Below are 18,939 nucleotides of genomic sequence, written 5' to 3'. Positions count from 1 at the left end.
AGGATCTGTGTGAGTGATACATTAGGATCACAGCTGATCTTTGATCTCAGTGTCACTGTATGAAAACAAGCTCCATATCCCATGATTTCCTTAAAATCTAATAATCAAAATATATTGACCTCAACTATATACAGTGACTGAGCCTCCACCACGTTCTTGGGTAGCCAGATCTAAAGATCCACTCTGTCTGAGATGCCTTTTGCTGATAGCAAGCCTCTAATTACACGTGACTCTTCAAAAAGGCCTAAATTAAAGGATGCTAAATGAGACTCCTCTGAAAGAGGGCATTTCCATTTAGATGGTTGACCAATGCTCGCTGCTGTTAACTGGCTGTTGTCCAATTTGCAGGTGCAATGGACCCATTCTTGGTCCTACACCAGCTGCGTTGTAATGGTGTGCTCGAAGGAATCCGCATTTGCCGCAAAGGGTTTCCAAACAGAGTACTATACGCCGACTTCAAGCAGCGGTAAGGACTGGCGCCAATTAATAGCACGTTGTCTTCAGTTTTGACCCCTTCAGGAATGACAAAATATAGGCCAACTGATGTCTCCGTCACTGTCCCGTTGACATGAGTATTACTTGGAGCAAACTCTTCAGTCCTGAGTGAGGACACTTTATCAATGTTACATCAGCACCCTCTCACCTTTTACTTTATAATCATACTGATCATGGTAAGCTGCCTGAAAGTTAGCTATCTCCCCTTCTCATGTAAATATTAGGTCACCATAGAGACATTCTGTGAGACGTTATTTGGCTGTGGGGAGTACATTATCGAAGAACCCTCATCACTCACCTGATTTCCCCATTTCTACTCTGACCTTAATTGTCAATGAGAACTTTAGCAAAACCTAGGAGATCATGGCCCAGATTGTATTGACTCATTATCGCTACTTGCACCTTCACTCACCATTCTCCTGAATATACTTCAGCCTACTCCAGATATGTGAAATGAGCTGTCAGAGGAAATGGTTGAGGCAGGAGCGATAACAGCCTTCAAAAGACAGTTTGTCAGGTACATGGATTGAAACGATCCAGGGGTTCCCAATGTTTTTCATGCCATGGACCCCAGGGTGGGAACCCTAATGGTGGCAAATGGGACTAGCTAGGATAGGCATCTTAGTAGGCATGGACTCGTTGGACCAAAGTACTTTCCTGAAGCACTTCCCAAATTCATGACTAATGCAGTCAAGAAAAATTGCATCAAGTGGTTGGAAACGTGAGCACCTACAAGTTGTTCTCCAAGTCTCACACCACCCTGATTTGAAAAGATATCACTGACTTCCCATTCTCACCAGACCCATGTCCTGGAACTGCTTACCCCAGCGTTGAAGGAGTACTTCCAATAGAATAATTCCGGTGCTTCACGGCAACAGCTCAAAACCGCCACCTCGAGGACAATAAGACCCACATTCTATGAAAGGATAAAACAAATATAGGACTGGCGGGTCCAAGATATGTATCCTTGAAACCTTGTGGGCTATCAGCAAAAGGATAATACTTCAAAACATTCTCTGACCTCGTCGTCCTGACCTGGACAAGTTGGGCCACCGAGCCTGTCAGGTGCTTCATAATTCTACGAACTGTCATTAACTGCTAGAATCAACCAAAAGCATTTTACAAATGTTTAAGATCAGATTTCTTGGATGGCTCTTTTGAGCTCTTGCTCAGTAAAAACTTAAAGGGTTAAATTGCTGTCAGGGGAGGGGACTTCCCTCACTCGACACCATCAACAACAATATCACTTTGTTTTTGTCGAATTGCAGCTACCGTATTCTCAACCCAAGTGCTGTTCCTGAAGACAAGTTTGTCGACAGCAGAAAAGCAACAGAGAAATTGTTGGGCTCCCTTGACATTGATCACACTCAGTATAAGTTTGGCCACACAAAGGTAAGACAGAGGCTTGAAGAACTGCTGTTGACTGACCTAGCACTGGCTTAGAATATTCACTCAAATTATTGGCTCAGGAATTACATACAGCTTCAATACTGGAATATTAATTCTTAACTAGTTCAGTTAATCATTTATTTATGATTATTGGTCTCTCTCCTCTTGTGTTCTCTTAAATTTTTCTAATTTTAATTTTATTCTAGTTTATTTCAAATGAAGTAATTCCCCCGATTTCCTCCTCTGCCTTCTGCCCTTTGCTGCTTTGTTGCCTATCCAAGGAGTTACTAAAACCCACTTCCCCACTCCATTTGAATGCAGTTCTCCTCTCTCATCTACTTACCCCAAATCTCTTTCCCTTCCTCCTCATCCCTACCGCCTCTCACCACTAATCCCTTTGCTCTCATCGACTGTTCCAGCACCCTTTCACCTCTCTCATCCACCTCACCCTACCGCATTCTCTCCCTTCCCCTGATCCATTCCTCTGCTCATCTCTCCCTTCCCCTGATCCATACCCCAGCTATTCTCTCCCTTCCCCTGATCCATACCCCTGCTATTCTCTTCCTTTCCCTGATCCACGCCCCTACTCATCTCTCCCTTCCCCTGATCCATTCCCCTGCTCATCTCTCCCTTCCCCGATCCATGCCTCTGCTCACCTCTCCCTTCCCCTGATCCATGCCCCTGCTCATCTCTCCCTTCCCCTGATCCATACCCCTGATCATCTCTCCCTTCTCCTGATCCATTCCTCTGCTCATCTCTCCCTTCCCCTGATCCATACCCCAGCTATTCTCTCCCTTCCCCTGATCCATGCCCCTGCTCATCTCTCCCTTCCCCTGATCCATACCCCAGCTATTCTCTCCCTTCCCCTGATCCATACCCCTGCTCATCTCTCCCTTCCCCTGATCCATACCCCAGCTATTCTCTCCCTTCCCCTGATCCATGCCCCTGCTCATCTCTCCCTTCCCCTGATCCATACCCCAGCTATTCTCTCCCTTCCCCTGATCCATGTTCCTGCTCATCTCTCCCTTCCCCTGATCCATGTTCCTGCTCATCTCTCCCTTCCCCTGATCCATGTTCCTGCTCATCTCTCCCTTCCCCTGATCCATGCCCCTGCTCATCTCTCCCTTCTCCTGATCCATTCCTCTGCTCATCTCTCCCTTCCCCTGATCCATACCCCAGCTATTCTCTCCCTTCCCCTGATCCATACCCCTGCTCATCTCTCCCTTCCCCTGATCCATGTTCCTGCTCATCTCTCCCTTCTCCTGATCCATTCCTCTGCTCATCTCTCCCTTCCCCTGATCCATGCCCCTGCTCATCTCTCCCTTCCCCTGATCCATACCCCAGCTATTCTCTCCCTTCCCCTGATCCATACCCCTGCTCATCTCTCCCTTCTCCTGATCCATTCCTCTGCTCATCTCTCCCTTCCCCTGATCCATACCCCAGCTATTCTCTCCCTTCCCCTGATCCATGTTCCTGCTCATCTCTCCCTTCTCCTGATCCATTCCTCTGCTCATCTCTCCCTTCCCCTGATCCATGCCCCTGCTCATCTCTCCCTTCCCCTGATCCATACCCCAGCTATTCTCTCCCTTCCCCTGATCCATACCCCTGCTCATCTCTCCCTTCTCCTGATCCATTCCTCTGCTCATCTCTCCCTTCCCCTGATCCATACCCCAGCTATTCTCTCCCTTCCCCTGATCCATGCCCCTGCTCATCTCTCCCTTCCCCTGATCCATACCCCAGCTATTCTCTCCCTTCCCCTGATCCATACCCCTGCTCATCTCTCCCTTCCCCTGATCCATACCCCAGCTATTCTCTCCCTTCCCCTGATCCATGCCCCTGCTCATCTCTCCCTTCCCCTGATCCATACCCCAGCTATTCTCTCCCTTCCCCTGATCCATACCCCTGCTCATCTCTCCCTTCCCCTGATCCATGTTCCTGCTCATCTCTCCCTTCCCCTGATCCATGTTCCTGCTCATCTCTCCCTTCCCCTGATCCATGTTCCTGCTCATCTCTCCCTTCCCCTGATCCATGCCCCTGCTCATCTCTCCCTTCTCCTGATCCATTCCTCTGCTCATCTCTCCCTTCCCCTGATCCATACCCCAGCTATTCTCTCCCTTCCCCTGATCCATACCCCTGCTCATCTCTCCCTTCCCCTGATCCATGTTCCTGCTCATCTCTCCCTTCTCCTGATCCATGTTCCTGCTCATCTCTCCCTTCCCCTGATCCATTCCTCTGCTCATCTCTCCCTTCCCCTGATCCATGTTCCTGCTCATCTCTCCCTTCTCCTGATCCATTCCTCTGCTCATCTCTCCCTTCCCCTGATCCATACCCCTGCTCATCTCTCCCTTCCCCTGATCCATGTTCCTGCTCATCTCTCCCTTCCCCTGATCCATGTTCCTGCTCATCTCTCCCTTCCCCTGATCCATGCCCCTGCTCATCTCTCCCTTCTCCTGATCCATTCCTCTGCTCATCTCTCCCTTCCCCTGATCCATACCCCTGCTCATCTCTCCCTTCCCCTGATCCATGTTCCTGCTCATCTCTCCCTTCCCCTGATCCATGTTCCTGCTCATCTCTCCCTTCCCCTGATCCATGTTCCTGCTCATCTCTCCCTTCCCCTGATCCATTCCTCTGCTCATCTCTCCCTTCCCCTGATCCATGTTCCTGCTCATCTCTCCCTTCCCCTGATCCATTCCTCTGCTCATCTCTCCCTTCCCCTGATCCATACCCCTGCTCATCTCTCCCTTCCCCTGATCCGTGTTCCTGCTCATCTCTCCCTTCCCCTGATCCATACCCCAGCTATTCTCTCCCTTCCCCTGATCCATACCCCTGCTCATCTCTCCCTTCTCCTGATCCATGTTCCTGCTCATCTCTCCCTTCCCCTGATCCGTGTTCCTGCTCATCTCTCCCTTCCCCTGATCCATGTTCCTGCTCATCTCTCCCTTCTCCTGATCCATTCCTCTGCTCATCTCTCCCTTCCCCTGATCCATGTTCCTGCTCATCTCTCCCTTCCCCTGATCCATGTTCCTGCTCATCTCTCCCTTCCCCTGATCCATGTTCCTGCTCATCTCTCCCTTCCCCTGATCCATGTTCCTGCTCATCTCTCCCTTCCCCTGATCCATACCCCTGCTCATCTCTCACAATATAGCAGAACAATATAAATTAACCCAAAGCCAAGCTGTGGGAGAAGCCTGCATGATGAATGGATTAATGTTTTTGATCACAATCCAGAATGAGAAATGAGCAGCAGTGATTTAGTGGTTTGGTTAATGTGATCCTTCTTTTATGCACAAGGTGTTCTTCAAGGCTGGCTTGCTGGGTCATTTGGAGGAAATGCGAGATGAACGATTGGCAAAGATCCTGACCATGATTCAGGCTCGGAGCCGCGGCAGACTGATGAGGATTGAATATCAGAAGATCATTGAGAGGCGGTAAATATCATCTTGCAATGAAAATGAAACAACCATACTGTTAATTCATGATACTTTCTAACAGTCTCAAGCTTCGAGCAATTGGTTGAAACTGCAGATTGGCCACATCACAAAAATGGCAGTGAATATCTGGATCTTCACCTCACCCTGTTGCCAAAGCTGATAACTGATTCTCTTTGGCAACCTTCATGTTCCTCTATCCTTATCCTTGAGACCTTAACTGATTGCTGTTTACTGGCCCCTTTAGTTATTAGGGATATATGGTCATGTTGTGACTATGTAAATGTGTTAAGAGTCCTGAAGCTAGGATTCCATATTCATTTCCATCACATAGCATTTGAGAATAAATTTTCTTTTCAAAATGACCAGAAAGCTGTTGGATTATCATGAAAAACTACTGGGTTTTTCAATGTACCTTATAGAATGAGATGTGGGAATATAGATCCATAATTATTTGGAGTGGTGTCACAGGTAGATAGGGTTGTAAAGAAAGCTGTTGGTACTTTGGCCTTTATAAATCAATGTACTGAGTACAGGAGATGGGATGTTATGTTGAAGATGTAAGTAGGGTTGAAAGTGTGCAGAGGAAATTTAGAAGGATATTGCTGGGACTTGAGGACCCAAGTTACTGGGAAAGGTTGAATAGGTTACAACTTCATTCTCTAGAGCGTAAGAGAATGAGGGGAGATTTAATAAGAGGGATATAAAATTATGAAGGGTATAGATGGACTTTTTATGAAGGATAGGCTTTTTCCATTGAGGTTGGGTGAAACGAAAAGTAGAGGTCACAGGTGAAGGGTGAAAGATGAAATGTTTAAGGGGAACATGAGTGGAAACATCTTCACTCAGAGGGTAGTGAGAGTGTGGAACGAGCTACCAGCAGAAGTGATGGATGCAGGTTTGGTTTCAATATTTAAGAGTTCAGTAAGTCCATGGATGGGAGGGGTCTGAAGGGTAAGGCCCCGGTGTGGGTTGGTGACCTAGGCAGAGTAATAGTTTGGAATGGACTGGATGGGCCAAAGGGCCTGTTTCTGTGTCCATGACTCTACCTCTCTTTTATCCTATAACTTCACCATCAATGCTGATCATGTACTCAGTTGTATCAAACCACCAGCTTTGCGAGGAGTACTTGTATTCAAGTATCTTAAAGATGGCCATGTCCTGGATTAAAGGACCATAGAGTAAACTCAAGCTCGCACAACATTAAATTGTATCTAAAATAACATCTTTCCCTAGGGATGCATTGCTGGTCATCCAGTGGAACATCCGTGCTTTCAATGCCGTCAAGAATTGGTCCTGGATGAAACTCTTCTTCAAGATCAAACCTCTGCTGAAGAGTGCTGAGACTGAGAAGGAAATGGCAACATTAAAGGATGAATTCCTGAAACTGAAGGAGGCTCTGATGAAGTCGGAGGCTAAACGCAAGGAGCTGGAAGAAAAACAAGTTACCTTGATACAGGAAAAGAATGACCTGGCACTTCAACTGCAGGCGGTACGGCTAAGAGAGTGCCTATCCCCTGGCCCCATCTTACCATGCACCCAACCGCTTGTCCCACTGCAACAGACACAGCTCACTCATCTTGGTTTTCCCCACCTCTCTCCATATGTTCTGCCCACTGGAATTATCTCTTCTACTTAATGTGTATGATTCTTGTCTCCCTACCTGCTGTAGTATTATTCTGAGTCATCCCTCTCTCACTCTTTAATTCACCTGAAAAGAATGAGTGAAGCTCCCTGCAAGGATATTAACCATGCAATTTAGATGCAACACAATGATCCAAATACCCAAAGACCTCCCACCTGCAGCGACATTTACATTCTATTCTCCTGTTCCTCTACTCACTAGCATGTGGCACAGCGAGAAATCCTGATTTTCAATCCTGGAGGTCCTGCCTTTTACCTTTTTACCTAACTCATTAAACTCTATTTACAGGACCTCTCTTCATCATTAGTACAATATGGATAATCTCTGATTGTTCACAGTCCCTTTTCTGAATGTTCTGCACCAGCTTAAAGACATCCTTGACCCTGGCACTAGGAGGCGACACGCTATCCTGGAGTCTTCCTCAGAGCTGGTTTGCTCTGCTATCGAGTCATTGCTTAGTATTGTTCCTGTAGACATGGTACATCGTCCTGTACAGCAGAGCTTCTAGTTCCCATTACCAGAAATGATTCGACTTTGGTCCCGTCATCAGGAGACTTGACCCTTTGATAATGGTGACACTTTGATCTGGTTTACTGATGTAAAGAGAATCCATTTTAACTTTAGTCATAAGGTACAGACTGATGGTGAATTACAAAGGCCCTCAGTTTTCATTGATTAAAAAATGCCATCAGCTGATTTATCATTATGTACCAGTATCCAAGATAATGAAATTGACAACAGCTTGGTCCTTCTTCAAGACTGGTGTATTTACAATTAGTATTGATTAACAGGGATTCTTTCTGTTGGTCAATGTGCAAAAGATTAACCAGATGATTTAGGCCTGTTGCTGCTGGTTTCTCAGTCTGAGAGACCTTGTTTGATTTGCCCTAAGTATGTTCTTGATCACCTTCTGCAGGAAGCCCAGTAAACAATCTATGTAACGTAGACATCTCTAAACACTCCATGTTGAGTCTTGTTCACACACATTTCAGGAAACCATAAGATATAGGAGCAGAATTAGGCCATTTGGCCCATTGAGATAACTCCCCCATTTCCTCTCAGCCCCAATCTGCTCCCTGTATCCCTTCATGCCCTGGCTAACCAGGAATCTATCAATCTCTGCCTTAAATATACCCAATGACTTGGCCCCCCACAGCTGCATGTGGCAATGAATTCCACAGATTCACTACTCTCTGGCTAAAGAAGTTCCTCCTAATCTCTGTCCTAAAAAGACTGCCCTCTATTTTGAGGCTGTCTCCTGTGGTCTTAGACTGTCCCACCATAGGAAACATCCTCTCCACATCCACTCTATCAAGACCATAGGTCACCCCTCATTCTTCTGATTTCCAGCGAATACTGACCCAGAGCCATCAGACACTCTTCATATGACAAGCCATTCAATCCTGGAATCTTTTTGGTGAATCTCCTTTCAACCCTCTCCAGTTTCAGCACATCCTTTCGAAGATAAGGGGCCCAAATTGCTCACAACATTCCATGAGGCCTCAACTGTCCTTTATAAAATCTCTACATTACATCCTTACTTTTATATTCCTTGATAATAAATAGAAAATAGTCTGTTTTTATTCCTTCTACCAAAGTACATGACCATAAACTTCCGGACACTGTATTCCATCTGCCTCTTCTTTGCTCGTTCTCCCAATCCGTCCGAGTCCTTCTACAGCCTCCCTGTTTCCTCAACACTACCTGTCCCTCCACCTATCTTTGTATCTTCGGCAAACTTGGCAACTAAACCAGCAATTGCGTCATCCAAATCATGGATATACAACGTAAAGAGTAGTGATGCCAACACAGACCCATGTGAACAGTAGTCACCAGTGGCCAATGAGAAAAGACTCCCTTTATTTCCGCTCTTTGCCTCCTGCCAATCAGCCACTGCTTTATCCATACTAGAATCTTTCCTGTAATACCATGGGCACGGTGGAGGTCTGGTCTGTGGGTATATTTAAGGCAGATGTTGATTATTTCTTGATCGTTCAGGGCATCAAAAGATATGGCGAGAAGGCATATATGGGGTGGACTGGAATCCAGGATCAAGCATAATGAAATGCCGGAGCAGACTTGATGGGCTGAATGCCTAATTCTGCTCCTATGTCATATGGTCTTATGGGTGGCACCTTGTCAAAGGCCTTCTGAAAATCCTAGTACATAACATCCACTGATTCTCCTTTATCTCTCCTCTTGTAATTTCTTCAAAGAATTCCAACAGATTTATCAGGCAAGATTTCCTTTGAAACCATGTTGACTACAGCCTGATTTATCATATGCCTCCAAGTACCCCTCCAAGAAACCACATCCTTAACAATTAACTCCAACATCTTCCCAACCACTGAGGTCAGACTAACTGGCCTATAATTTCCTTTCTTCTGCCTCCCTCACTTCTTGAAGAGTGGAGTGACATTGGCAATTTTCCAGTCTTCCAGAACCATTCTAGAGTCTAGTGATTCTTGAACGATCATTACTGATGTCTCCACAATCTCTTCAGCCACCTCTTTCAGAACTCTGGGTGTATACCATCTGGTCCTGGTGATTATCTACCTTCAGACCTTTCAGTTTCCCAAGAACCTTCTCTCCAGTTGTGGTTAGTTGGAGAGCAGAGGTGTGAACAAGTATTTGATTTATCTCTCCAGGAACAAGATACCCTTGCAGATGCAGCAGAACGATGTGATCTGCTGATCAAAGCAAAAATCCAGTTGGAAGCTAAAGTGAAGGAGCTGACTGAAAGACTGGACGATGAAGAGGAGATGAATGCAGAGATTACTGCAAAGAAACGGAAATTAGAGGATGAATGTGCAGAATTAAAGAAAGATATTGATGATCTCGAAATCACCCTGGCCAAGGTTGAGAAGGAGAAACATGCAACTGAAAACAAGGTATGGTTTTAGTAAATTACCACTCAGCACTCTCTCCTCTCATTTAGTTGTAACAGTTTGAGGATGTTTCTAGAGACTGCCCAGTGAAGGTGAAATAGTGCACCTGTCAACTACTTAGGGGGAAAGTATTCTACATCTATTCATGCCACCTCCCCAACACCTTGACATCCCTCTCTCCCACTCCACTACCCCTACCTGGCTCCTCTTCTATCCTCCCTACCTCCGCTCTCTCATTCTGTACCAATTTCCACTTCTATTCATTGGTTCTCAAACGCAGCTACCCTGCTCTCAATTTTCAGTTCCTTATCCTCCACTTCCCTCCCTCTAACCTTTCCTGCTCCCACGCACCACTCCATATTTTCCTTCAGATACTTCATTGTCTCCACCTTACCTTGCTGTTGTAACTTAGAAATACAATACCCAGCATCAAACTCAACCCATCAATACTGATTCTCCAGGTTTTTACACAGACCTGTATCTGTGTGTTATATATTTCACAACTGTCACTACTAGTGTATTCATACAGTGACGGACTTGTAACTGCTAGTCATGTATCACCATTGTATTATACTGTAATGATGCAGTATATACACAATGTGATGGACAGACACTTGCATTATGTATTCCAGTGCTATATAGTGACAGGGTACCGTTGTAAACCTGTCTCCACAATTACTGTTCTTGTGTTGTACAGGGAGAGATATCCCTAATGGTATAGCACCTCAGTGCCATGCAGAGACAGACCTTTCCCCACCAGTGGTGCATTACATTTGTTAGATGAGCATGAATAAACCACAATTGTACAGGGACTGATCAGTCCAAACGAATGCCAGTATTGTATCCACTAGTATTGTTCCCCACTAACATGCAGCAAAGTCATGTCCTAACCAGTATTGTTATACAGGACCAGATTTGTCCACACTAGTACTGTACTTCAGTATAATCCAAGAATAGACCTGTCCCCGTCAGTACTTAAGTCTTTAATGTAATTTGAATGTGTTTTGGAAAAATCTGAATGATATAATAACATAATGCCTTCCATTCATTGAGTGGCCAAATAATTGATAATTTATTATTCTCATCATCATGATAAAATTTATAGGTTAAGAATCTTACAGAAGAAATGGCCAATCTGGATGAAACTATTGTTAAACTGACGAAGGAGAAGAAGGCTCTTCAGGAGGCTCATCAGCAAACCCTGGAGGACCTGCAGGCCGAGGAGGATAAAGTCAACACCCTGACTAAACTCAAGTCGAAACTTGAGCAACAAGTTGATGATGTAAGTCAAATTGTTTACTTACTTACTTACTTTATACTTTATTGTCGCCAAACAATTGATACTAGAACATATAATCATCATAGTGATATTTGATTCTGTGCTTCCCGCTCCCTGGATTACAAATCAATAGTAATTATTAAAAATTTAAATTATAAATCAGAAATAGAAAGTAGAAAAATGGAAAGTAATGTAGTGCAAAAAAACCGAGAGGCAGGTCCAGATATTTGGAGGGTACGGCCTAGATCCGGGTCAGGATCCGTTCAGCAGTCTTATCACAGTTGGAAAGAAGCTGTTCCCAAATCTGGCCATATGAATCTTCAAGCTCCTGAACCTTCTCCCAGAGGGCAGAGGGACGAAAAGTGTGTTGGCTGGGTGGGTCGTGTCCTTGATTATCCTTGCAGCACTGCTCCGACAGCGTGCGGTGTAAAGTGAATCCAAGGACGGAAGAGTGGTTTGTGTGATGTGCTGCACCGTGTTCACGATCTTCTGCAGCTTCTTCCGGTCTTGGACAGGACAACTTCTATACCAGGTTGTGATGCACCCGAGAAGAATGCTTTCTACAGTGTATCTATAAAAATTAGTGAGGGTTTTAGGGGACAGGCCAAATTTCTTTAGTTTTCTCAGGAAGTAAAGGTGCAGGTGAGCCTTCTTGGCAGTGGACTCTGCTTGGTTGGACCAAGTCAGGTCATTTGTGATATTGACCCCGAGAAACTTTTGACCTGTTCCACTTGGGCACCACCAATGTAGATTGGTTTGTGCGGTCCGCTGCTCCTTCTGAAGTCAACAACCAATTCCTTCGTCTTGCTGACGTTGAGGGATAGGTTATTGTCTTCGCACCGTGCCACCAGGTTCTTAATTTGGTCTCTGTACTTACAAATCATTCTTACAAATCTAGTTGAATATTGACCCATTCACAAAACTGGTTGATAAAGCTGATGCTACAGAAGAGACCTCATATTAGACTTGACCTTTGGACACTATCTCTGCACCCTCACTATTAATTAGAGTGAATCTGAAATACTTTGTTACTTTTTTGAGAGACTTCCTAGGACAATAGAGAAACTAAGTTTGATCATAAGATGATAATAGTGAGAGTGCAGAGATAGCTTTCAAATTTCGTCTAATAGAAGGTTTCTTTTGCTTGCTCCTTTTCAACTTGTGTTCCTAGCTTTTATGCAAAATCTCCAACACTTAATGTAAACTGGAAGCTTCGGACAAAACTTTTAGAAATGGATAGCTGATTGTTGTTGTGCAGTCGGAAGGCTAAAGAGCCTGGAAAGTCTGTCATACTTTACACAGAATTGTGGTGGCATTGGCTGGTCAGGAATATGTTTTGTGACCATAGTCAGTTGCAAGACTCCTATTACTTTTAGTCAGAAGGAGGGCTTCTTGAGTTGTGTTCATTCATCCCCCTTGCTCCTTGCTAATGCTCGAAGCCCAGATTGTTCCGATTTTTGTCCATTCCCTTGTGTGGTCTGAGAGACAAAAACAAGAAGGCTTAATCTCCTAGTATGCACCCATCCTCTGTGGCAACCAATGACCCTCCCCAACCCCAGATTCTAAATAGTTAAAAAATAAATTTAAATTATATTCTGCTGGTTATCATTGAGATATTTTGGCACTACTAGCTAAACATCCTGGGGTTAAACTTGCATCTGGGTGCAAACAATAACACTGGAGCCCAACTTCTGAGCAAAACTGTAATCCCAATTGCCTCTGCCACGATCATTTCGTGTATTGCAAAACAATGCAGTTAAAATGACAGCCCACTACTCGTTTCATTAACCTTCACCCTATTATAGTTAGATGTAGTTTCCTAAAGTTTCTCCTGAATGATTAAGGACCACAGCTTAAAATTCAGAGATGGCAATAAAACTAGATAAAAATCTGATTTGATTTAGCATCAGTCTGATGATGCCACATTGGAATTATATTTTTATAAATTTTAGTACTGGTTACAGTAAAACTCTAATAATCTGGCTCCATCATGGGTACCAGCCTTCCCAGAAAATGCAGCGTCCATCATTAGGGACTCCCATCACCCAAGACATGCCCTCTTCTCATTGCTACCATCTGGAAGGAGGTACAGGAGCCTGAAGACACACACTCAACATTTCAGGAACAGCTTCCTGACCTCCACCTTCAGATTTCTGAATGGACAAAGAACAAAGCCATGAAAACTATCTCTGTCTCAGTCCTGACGAAGGGTCTTGGCCTGAAACTTCGACTGTACCTCTTCCTAGAGATGCTGCCTGGCCTGCTGCATTCACCAGCAACTTTGATGTATGTTGTCTGTATTTTTCCCCCTTTCTTTTTGCACTACTTTGGGATTTTGGTGGTCTTGCAAACTTTCTAGACTATTAGATATTATTCCAATGAATAGACCAACACACTTTTAATTCACATTTTTGTGTGTTACACAGTCTAATAAATTATCCTAATATTTCTCCTAACCTGTCTAAGTCCTCTCCAGACCCCCAGCTTCCTCAGCACTACAGCCTCTCCATCTATCTTTGTATCGAACACAAACTTGGCCACGAAGTGTTAATCCTTTGCCAGTCTTCAATGCTATATACAACGCTACCAATTTTTGTATTATGCTCTAGCTTACGAACCCTCCCATTTATGTTTTCATTCTGATCATTTATGTACTGAATGTCAAACACAGCAGAGGTCCTGGTATGGATCCCTGTGGAACACCAGTAGTCACAGACCTCCAGCCAGAATAATTACCATTGACCACTGCCCTCTGTCCGCTACGGATGGACAAGTCAATTCTGAATCCAAATGGCCAATTCACCATGAATTTTTTGCATCTTATTCTTCTGGATAAGCCTACCATGAGGGACATTGCCAAATGCCTTACTAAAATCGATGTGGACAATATCCACAGCTCTACCTACATCTATCACCCTTTGTCAGTTTCTTGAAAAACTCAATCAAATTGTAAAACATGAATTGCCTGGCACATAGCCATGCTGACTGTCTCTAATTAGGCCATGGTTTTCCCAATTTCTCATAAGTCCTAACCCTAAGCATCCTCTCCAGTAACTTCCTTATCATTGACTTGATCCTCACCAGCCTATAGTTTCTAGAACCTTCCTCATCTCCCTTGTTGAATGTTGAGCTTTTATGTTGGGGGAGCAGCATTGGTGCTGGTGAAGCAAAAGGCTAAATAAACTCATCAAAAAGGCCGGATCCATCCATGGCTACAACCCAGGCTCTTTTGAAATAGTGGTGGAGAGGAGGTAACTAAACAAACTGTTATCCCTCATGAATTACTGAAAAAGCAGCGGGGCACCCTTTCGAACAGACTCATTCAGCTCTGCTGTTGCAAGGTTTAGAAAACATAGAAACATAGAAAATAGGTGCAGGAGTAGGCCATTCGGCCCTTCGAGCCTGCACCGCCATTTATTATGATCATGGCTGATCATCCAACTCAGAACCCTGCCCCAGCCTTCCCTCCATACCCCCTGATCCCTTTAGCCACAAGGGCCATATCTAACTCCCTCTTAAACATAGCCAATGAACTGGCCTCAACTGTTTCCTGTGGCAGAGAATTCCACAGATTCACCACTCTCTGTGTGAAGAAGTTTTTCCTAATCTCGGTCCTAAAAGGCTTCCCCTCTATCCTCAAACTGTGACCCCTCGTTCTGGACTTCCCCAACATCGGGAACAATCTTCCTGCATCTAGCCTGTCCAATCCCTTTAGGATTTTATATGTTTCAATCAGATCCCCCCTCAATCTTCTAAATTCCAACGAGTACAAGCCCAGTTCATCCAGTCTTTCTTCATATGAAAGTCCTGCCATCCCAGGAATCAATCTGGTGAACCTTCTTTGTACTCCCTCTATGGCAAGGATGTCTTTCCTCAGATTAGGGGACCAAAACTGCACACAATACTCCAGGTGTGGTCTCACCAAGGCCTTGTACAACTGCAGTAGTACCTCCCTGCTCCTGTACTCGAATCCTCTCGCTATAAATGCCAGCATACCATTCGCCTTTTTCACCGCCTGCTGTACCTGCATGCCCACTTTCAATGACTGGTGTATAATGACACCCAGGTCTCGTTGCACCTCCCCTTTTCCTAATCGGCCACCATTCAGATAATAATCTGTTTTCCTATTTTTGCCACCAAAGTGGATAATTTCACATTTATCCACATTAAATTGCATCTGCCATGAATTTGCCCACTCACCCAACCTATCCAAGTCACCCTGCATCCTCTTAGCATCCTCCTCACAGCTAACACTGCCACCCAGCTTCGTGTCATCCGCAAACTTGGAGATGCTGCATTCAATTCCCTCATCCAAGTCATTAATATATATTGTAAACAACTGGGGTCCCAGCACTGAGCCTTGCGGTACCCCACTAGTCACTGCGTACCCTACTAGTCACCGTTTGTTACAGAAGATCTTTCCTACCAAATGCAATACACATATACAACAGTTCATCTCTGTGTGACAGGAGAATGCACAGAGACAATAGCCTCTATTTTATTATTTCATACATTATTATTGCACAGTGATGCACACTGGTAAATTATTATTGTGTATATTACTATTCTGTACTGTATTAGAAACATAGAAACATAGAAAATAGGTGCAGGAGTAGGCCATTCGGCCCTTTGAGCCTGCACCGCCATTTATTATGATCATGGCTGATTATCCAACTCAGAACCCTGTACCTGCCTTCTCTCCATACCCCTGATCCCTTTAGCCACAGGGGCCACATCTAACTCCCTCTTAAATATAGCCAATGAAATAGAAACATAGAAACATTATTAGCTAATACTATTATTTATTATTGCTAAGAGTGTTTTTAAATGTTGCTGCTGTACCAAAATAATTTCCCAGTCGAGATCAATAAAGTACTTATTATTATTAGAATGTGAATGGTAGACTCTTAGCAAGATGGAATTGAGGGAAATGTGGGCAGGATATAAACAGACCCAAAACAAAATGCTGGAGGAACTCAGCAGGTCAAGTAACGTCTGTGGGGCAGAAGGATGGACGAGTTTAGGGTAATGTTACTGTTGGTTATGCTTGATGTTTGAGATGGATTTGGTAGGTTGTACATCCTATTCTCTGCTGGTTTACCCTCTCGATGATCCAGTTGTTGGCTGTTTATAACCTCTGACAATATTTAATTTTCTCTCCAGCTTGAAGGATCATTAGAGCAAGAGAAAAAAGTCAGGATGGACCTTGAGAGAGCAAAACGGAAGCTAGAGGGAGACCTGAAACTAACACACGAGTGTGTCATGGATCTGGAGAACGATAAACAGCAGCTTGAGGAACGGCTGAAGAAGTGAGTGTGATGCTGTGACTGTGTTCTTCCTAGTGAAGCCCAGTGGCACTTCCGCCTCTCTCGCATTTTAGGCACAGATATTCTTTTAACAAGGGCAAGACGACCCACTATCAGGGGGTTTCTTGTTCCCTAATCAGTAACAATTAGCCAGATCCTACACACAATCGGGGAGCACAACTGTTTGTGATATTGGATATAGATTTATTATCATTGCAACATGTTTGTTTGTGCTTCACAGGAAGGATTTTGAAATAAATCAGCTGAACTCAAAGATTGAAGATGAAGGAGCTCTTGTTGTGCAACTCCAAAAGAAAATTAAAGAACTGCAGGTAAATGGGAAATTGATGAAGTTAAAATGAACAGAATCAAGCTGGGTGATGCCCCAAGAAACAATGAATATACATGGAATAGTGATGTTAAACCAGTCACTGTGCATGTCCACAGTTGACAGAAGTTGCCCTTTTACATAGAAACATTGAAAACCTACAGCACAATACAGGCCCTTCGGCCCATAAAGTTGTGCCAAACATGTCCTTACCTTAGAAATTACTAGGCTTACCTATAGCCCTCTATTTTACTAAGATCCATGTACCTATCTAAAATTATCTTAAAAGACCCTATTGTATCCGCCTCCACCACCGTTGACAGCAGCCCATTCCACGCACTCACCACTCTCTGCATAAAAAACTTACCCCTGACATCTCCTCTGTACCTACTCCTAAGCACCTTAAGCCTGTGTCCTCTTGTGGCAACCATTTCAATCCTGGGGAAAAGCCTCTGACCATCCACACGGTCTATGTCTCTCATCATCTTATACACCTCTGTCAGGTCACCTCTCATCCTCCGTCGCTCCAAGGAGGAAAGGCCAAGTTCACTCAACCTGTTCTCATAAAGCATGCTCCCCAATCCAGGCAACATCCTTGTAAATCTCCTCTGCACCCTTTCTATGGTTTCCACATCCTTCCTTTAGTGAGGCGACCAGAACTGAGCACAGTACTCCAAGTGTGGTCTGACCAGGGTCCTATATAGCTGCAACATTACCTCTCAGCTCCCAAATTCAATTCCATGATTGATGAAGGCCAATACGCCGTACGCCTTCTTAACTACAGAGTCAACCTGCTCAGCAGCTTTGAACGCCCTATGGACTCGGACCCCAAGATCCCTCTGATCCTCCACACTGCCAAGAGTCTTGCCATTAATACTATATTCTGCCATCATATTTGACCTACCAAAATGAACCACTTCACACTTATCTGGGTTGAACTCCATCTGCCACTTCTCAGCCCAGTTTTGCATCCTATTAATGTCTCGCTGTAACCTCTGTCAGCCCTCCAAACTATCCACAACACCTCCAACCTTTGTGCCATCAGCAAACTTACTAACCCATCCATCCACTTCCTCATCCAGGTCATTTATAAAAATCACAAAGAGTAAGGGTCCCAGAACAGTTCCCTGAGGCACACCACTGGTGACCGACCTCCATGCAGATTATGACCCATCTACAACCACTCTTTGTCTTCTGTGGGCAAGCCAGTTCTGGATCCACAAAGCAATCTCCCCTTGGATCCCATGCCTCCTTACTTTCTCAATAAGCCTTGCATGGGGTACCTTATCAAATGCCTTGCTGAAATCCAAATATACTACATCTACTGCTCTTCCTTCATCAATGTGTTTAATCACATCCTCAGAAAATTCAATCTGGCTCGTAAGGCATGACTTGCCCTTGACAAAGCCATGCTGACTACTCCTAATCATATCATACCTCTCTAAATGTTCATAAATTATGCCTCTTAGGATCTTCTCCATCAACTTACCAACCACTGAGGTAAGACTCACTGGTCTATAATTTTCTGGACTATCTCTACTCCATTTCTTGAATAAAGGAACAATATCCGCAACTCTCCAATCCTCCGGAACCTCTCCTGTCCCCATTGATGATGCAAAGATCATCGCCAGAGGCTCAGCAATCTCCTCCCTCGCCTCCCACAGTAGCCTGGGGTACATCTCATCCGGTCCCGGCAACTTTTCCAACTTTATGCTTTCCAAAAGCTCCAGCACATCCTCTTAGTATCTATATGCTCGAGCTTTTCAGTCTGCTGCAAGTCAGCACTATAATCACCAAGATCCTTTTCGATAGTGAATACTGAAGTAAAGTATTCATTAAGTACCTCTGCTATTTCCTCCAGTTCCATACACACTTTCCCACTGTCACACTTGATAGATCCTATTCTTTCACATCTTATCTTCTTGCTCTTCACATACTTGTAGAATGCCTTGGGGTTTTCCTTAATCCTGCCTGCCAAGGCCTTCTCATGGCCCCTTCTGGCTCTCATAATTTCCTTCTTAAGCTCCTTCCTATTAGCCTTATAATCTTCTAGATCTCTAACATTACCTAGCTCTCTGAACCTTTTGTAAGCTTTTCTTTTCATCTTGACTAGATTTATACACTTTGTACACCACGGTTCCTGTACCCTCCAATAACTTCCCTGTCTCATTGGAATGTACC

At 44.4% G+C, this 18,939-nt stretch overlaps 1 protein-coding gene across 1 annotated transcript in view; it reads left to right on the top strand.

The window, feature by feature from the left end:
• The window catches only part of LOC134342616 (myosin-7-like), a 137,991-nt gene that overhangs the window by 55,569 nt on the left and 63,483 nt on the right, over window positions 1–18,939 (top strand). The window contains exons 20-27 of the mRNA XM_063040949.1: window positions 349–466; window positions 1,764–1,887; window positions 5,176–5,312; window positions 6,549–6,804; window positions 9,606–9,848; window positions 10,951–11,127; window positions 16,288–16,433; window positions 16,672–16,762. Coding sequence (XP_062897019.1) covers window positions 349–466; window positions 1,764–1,887; window positions 5,176–5,312; window positions 6,549–6,804; window positions 9,606–9,848; window positions 10,951–11,127; window positions 16,288–16,433; window positions 16,672–16,762 — 1,292 coding nt within the window. The remainder of the gene's footprint in view (window positions 1–348; window positions 467–1,763; window positions 1,888–5,175; window positions 5,313–6,548; window positions 6,805–9,605; window positions 9,849–10,950; window positions 11,128–16,287; window positions 16,434–16,671; window positions 16,763–18,939) is intronic.

Source organism: Mobula hypostoma, chromosome 2, assembly GCF_963921235.1.
Source record: "Mobula hypostoma chromosome 2, sMobHyp1.1, whole genome shotgun sequence".
NCBI classification, from domain to species: domain Eukaryota; kingdom Metazoa; phylum Chordata; class Chondrichthyes; order Myliobatiformes; family Myliobatidae; genus Mobula; species Mobula hypostoma.
This window is presented reverse-complemented; position numbering and strand designations above follow the sequence as displayed.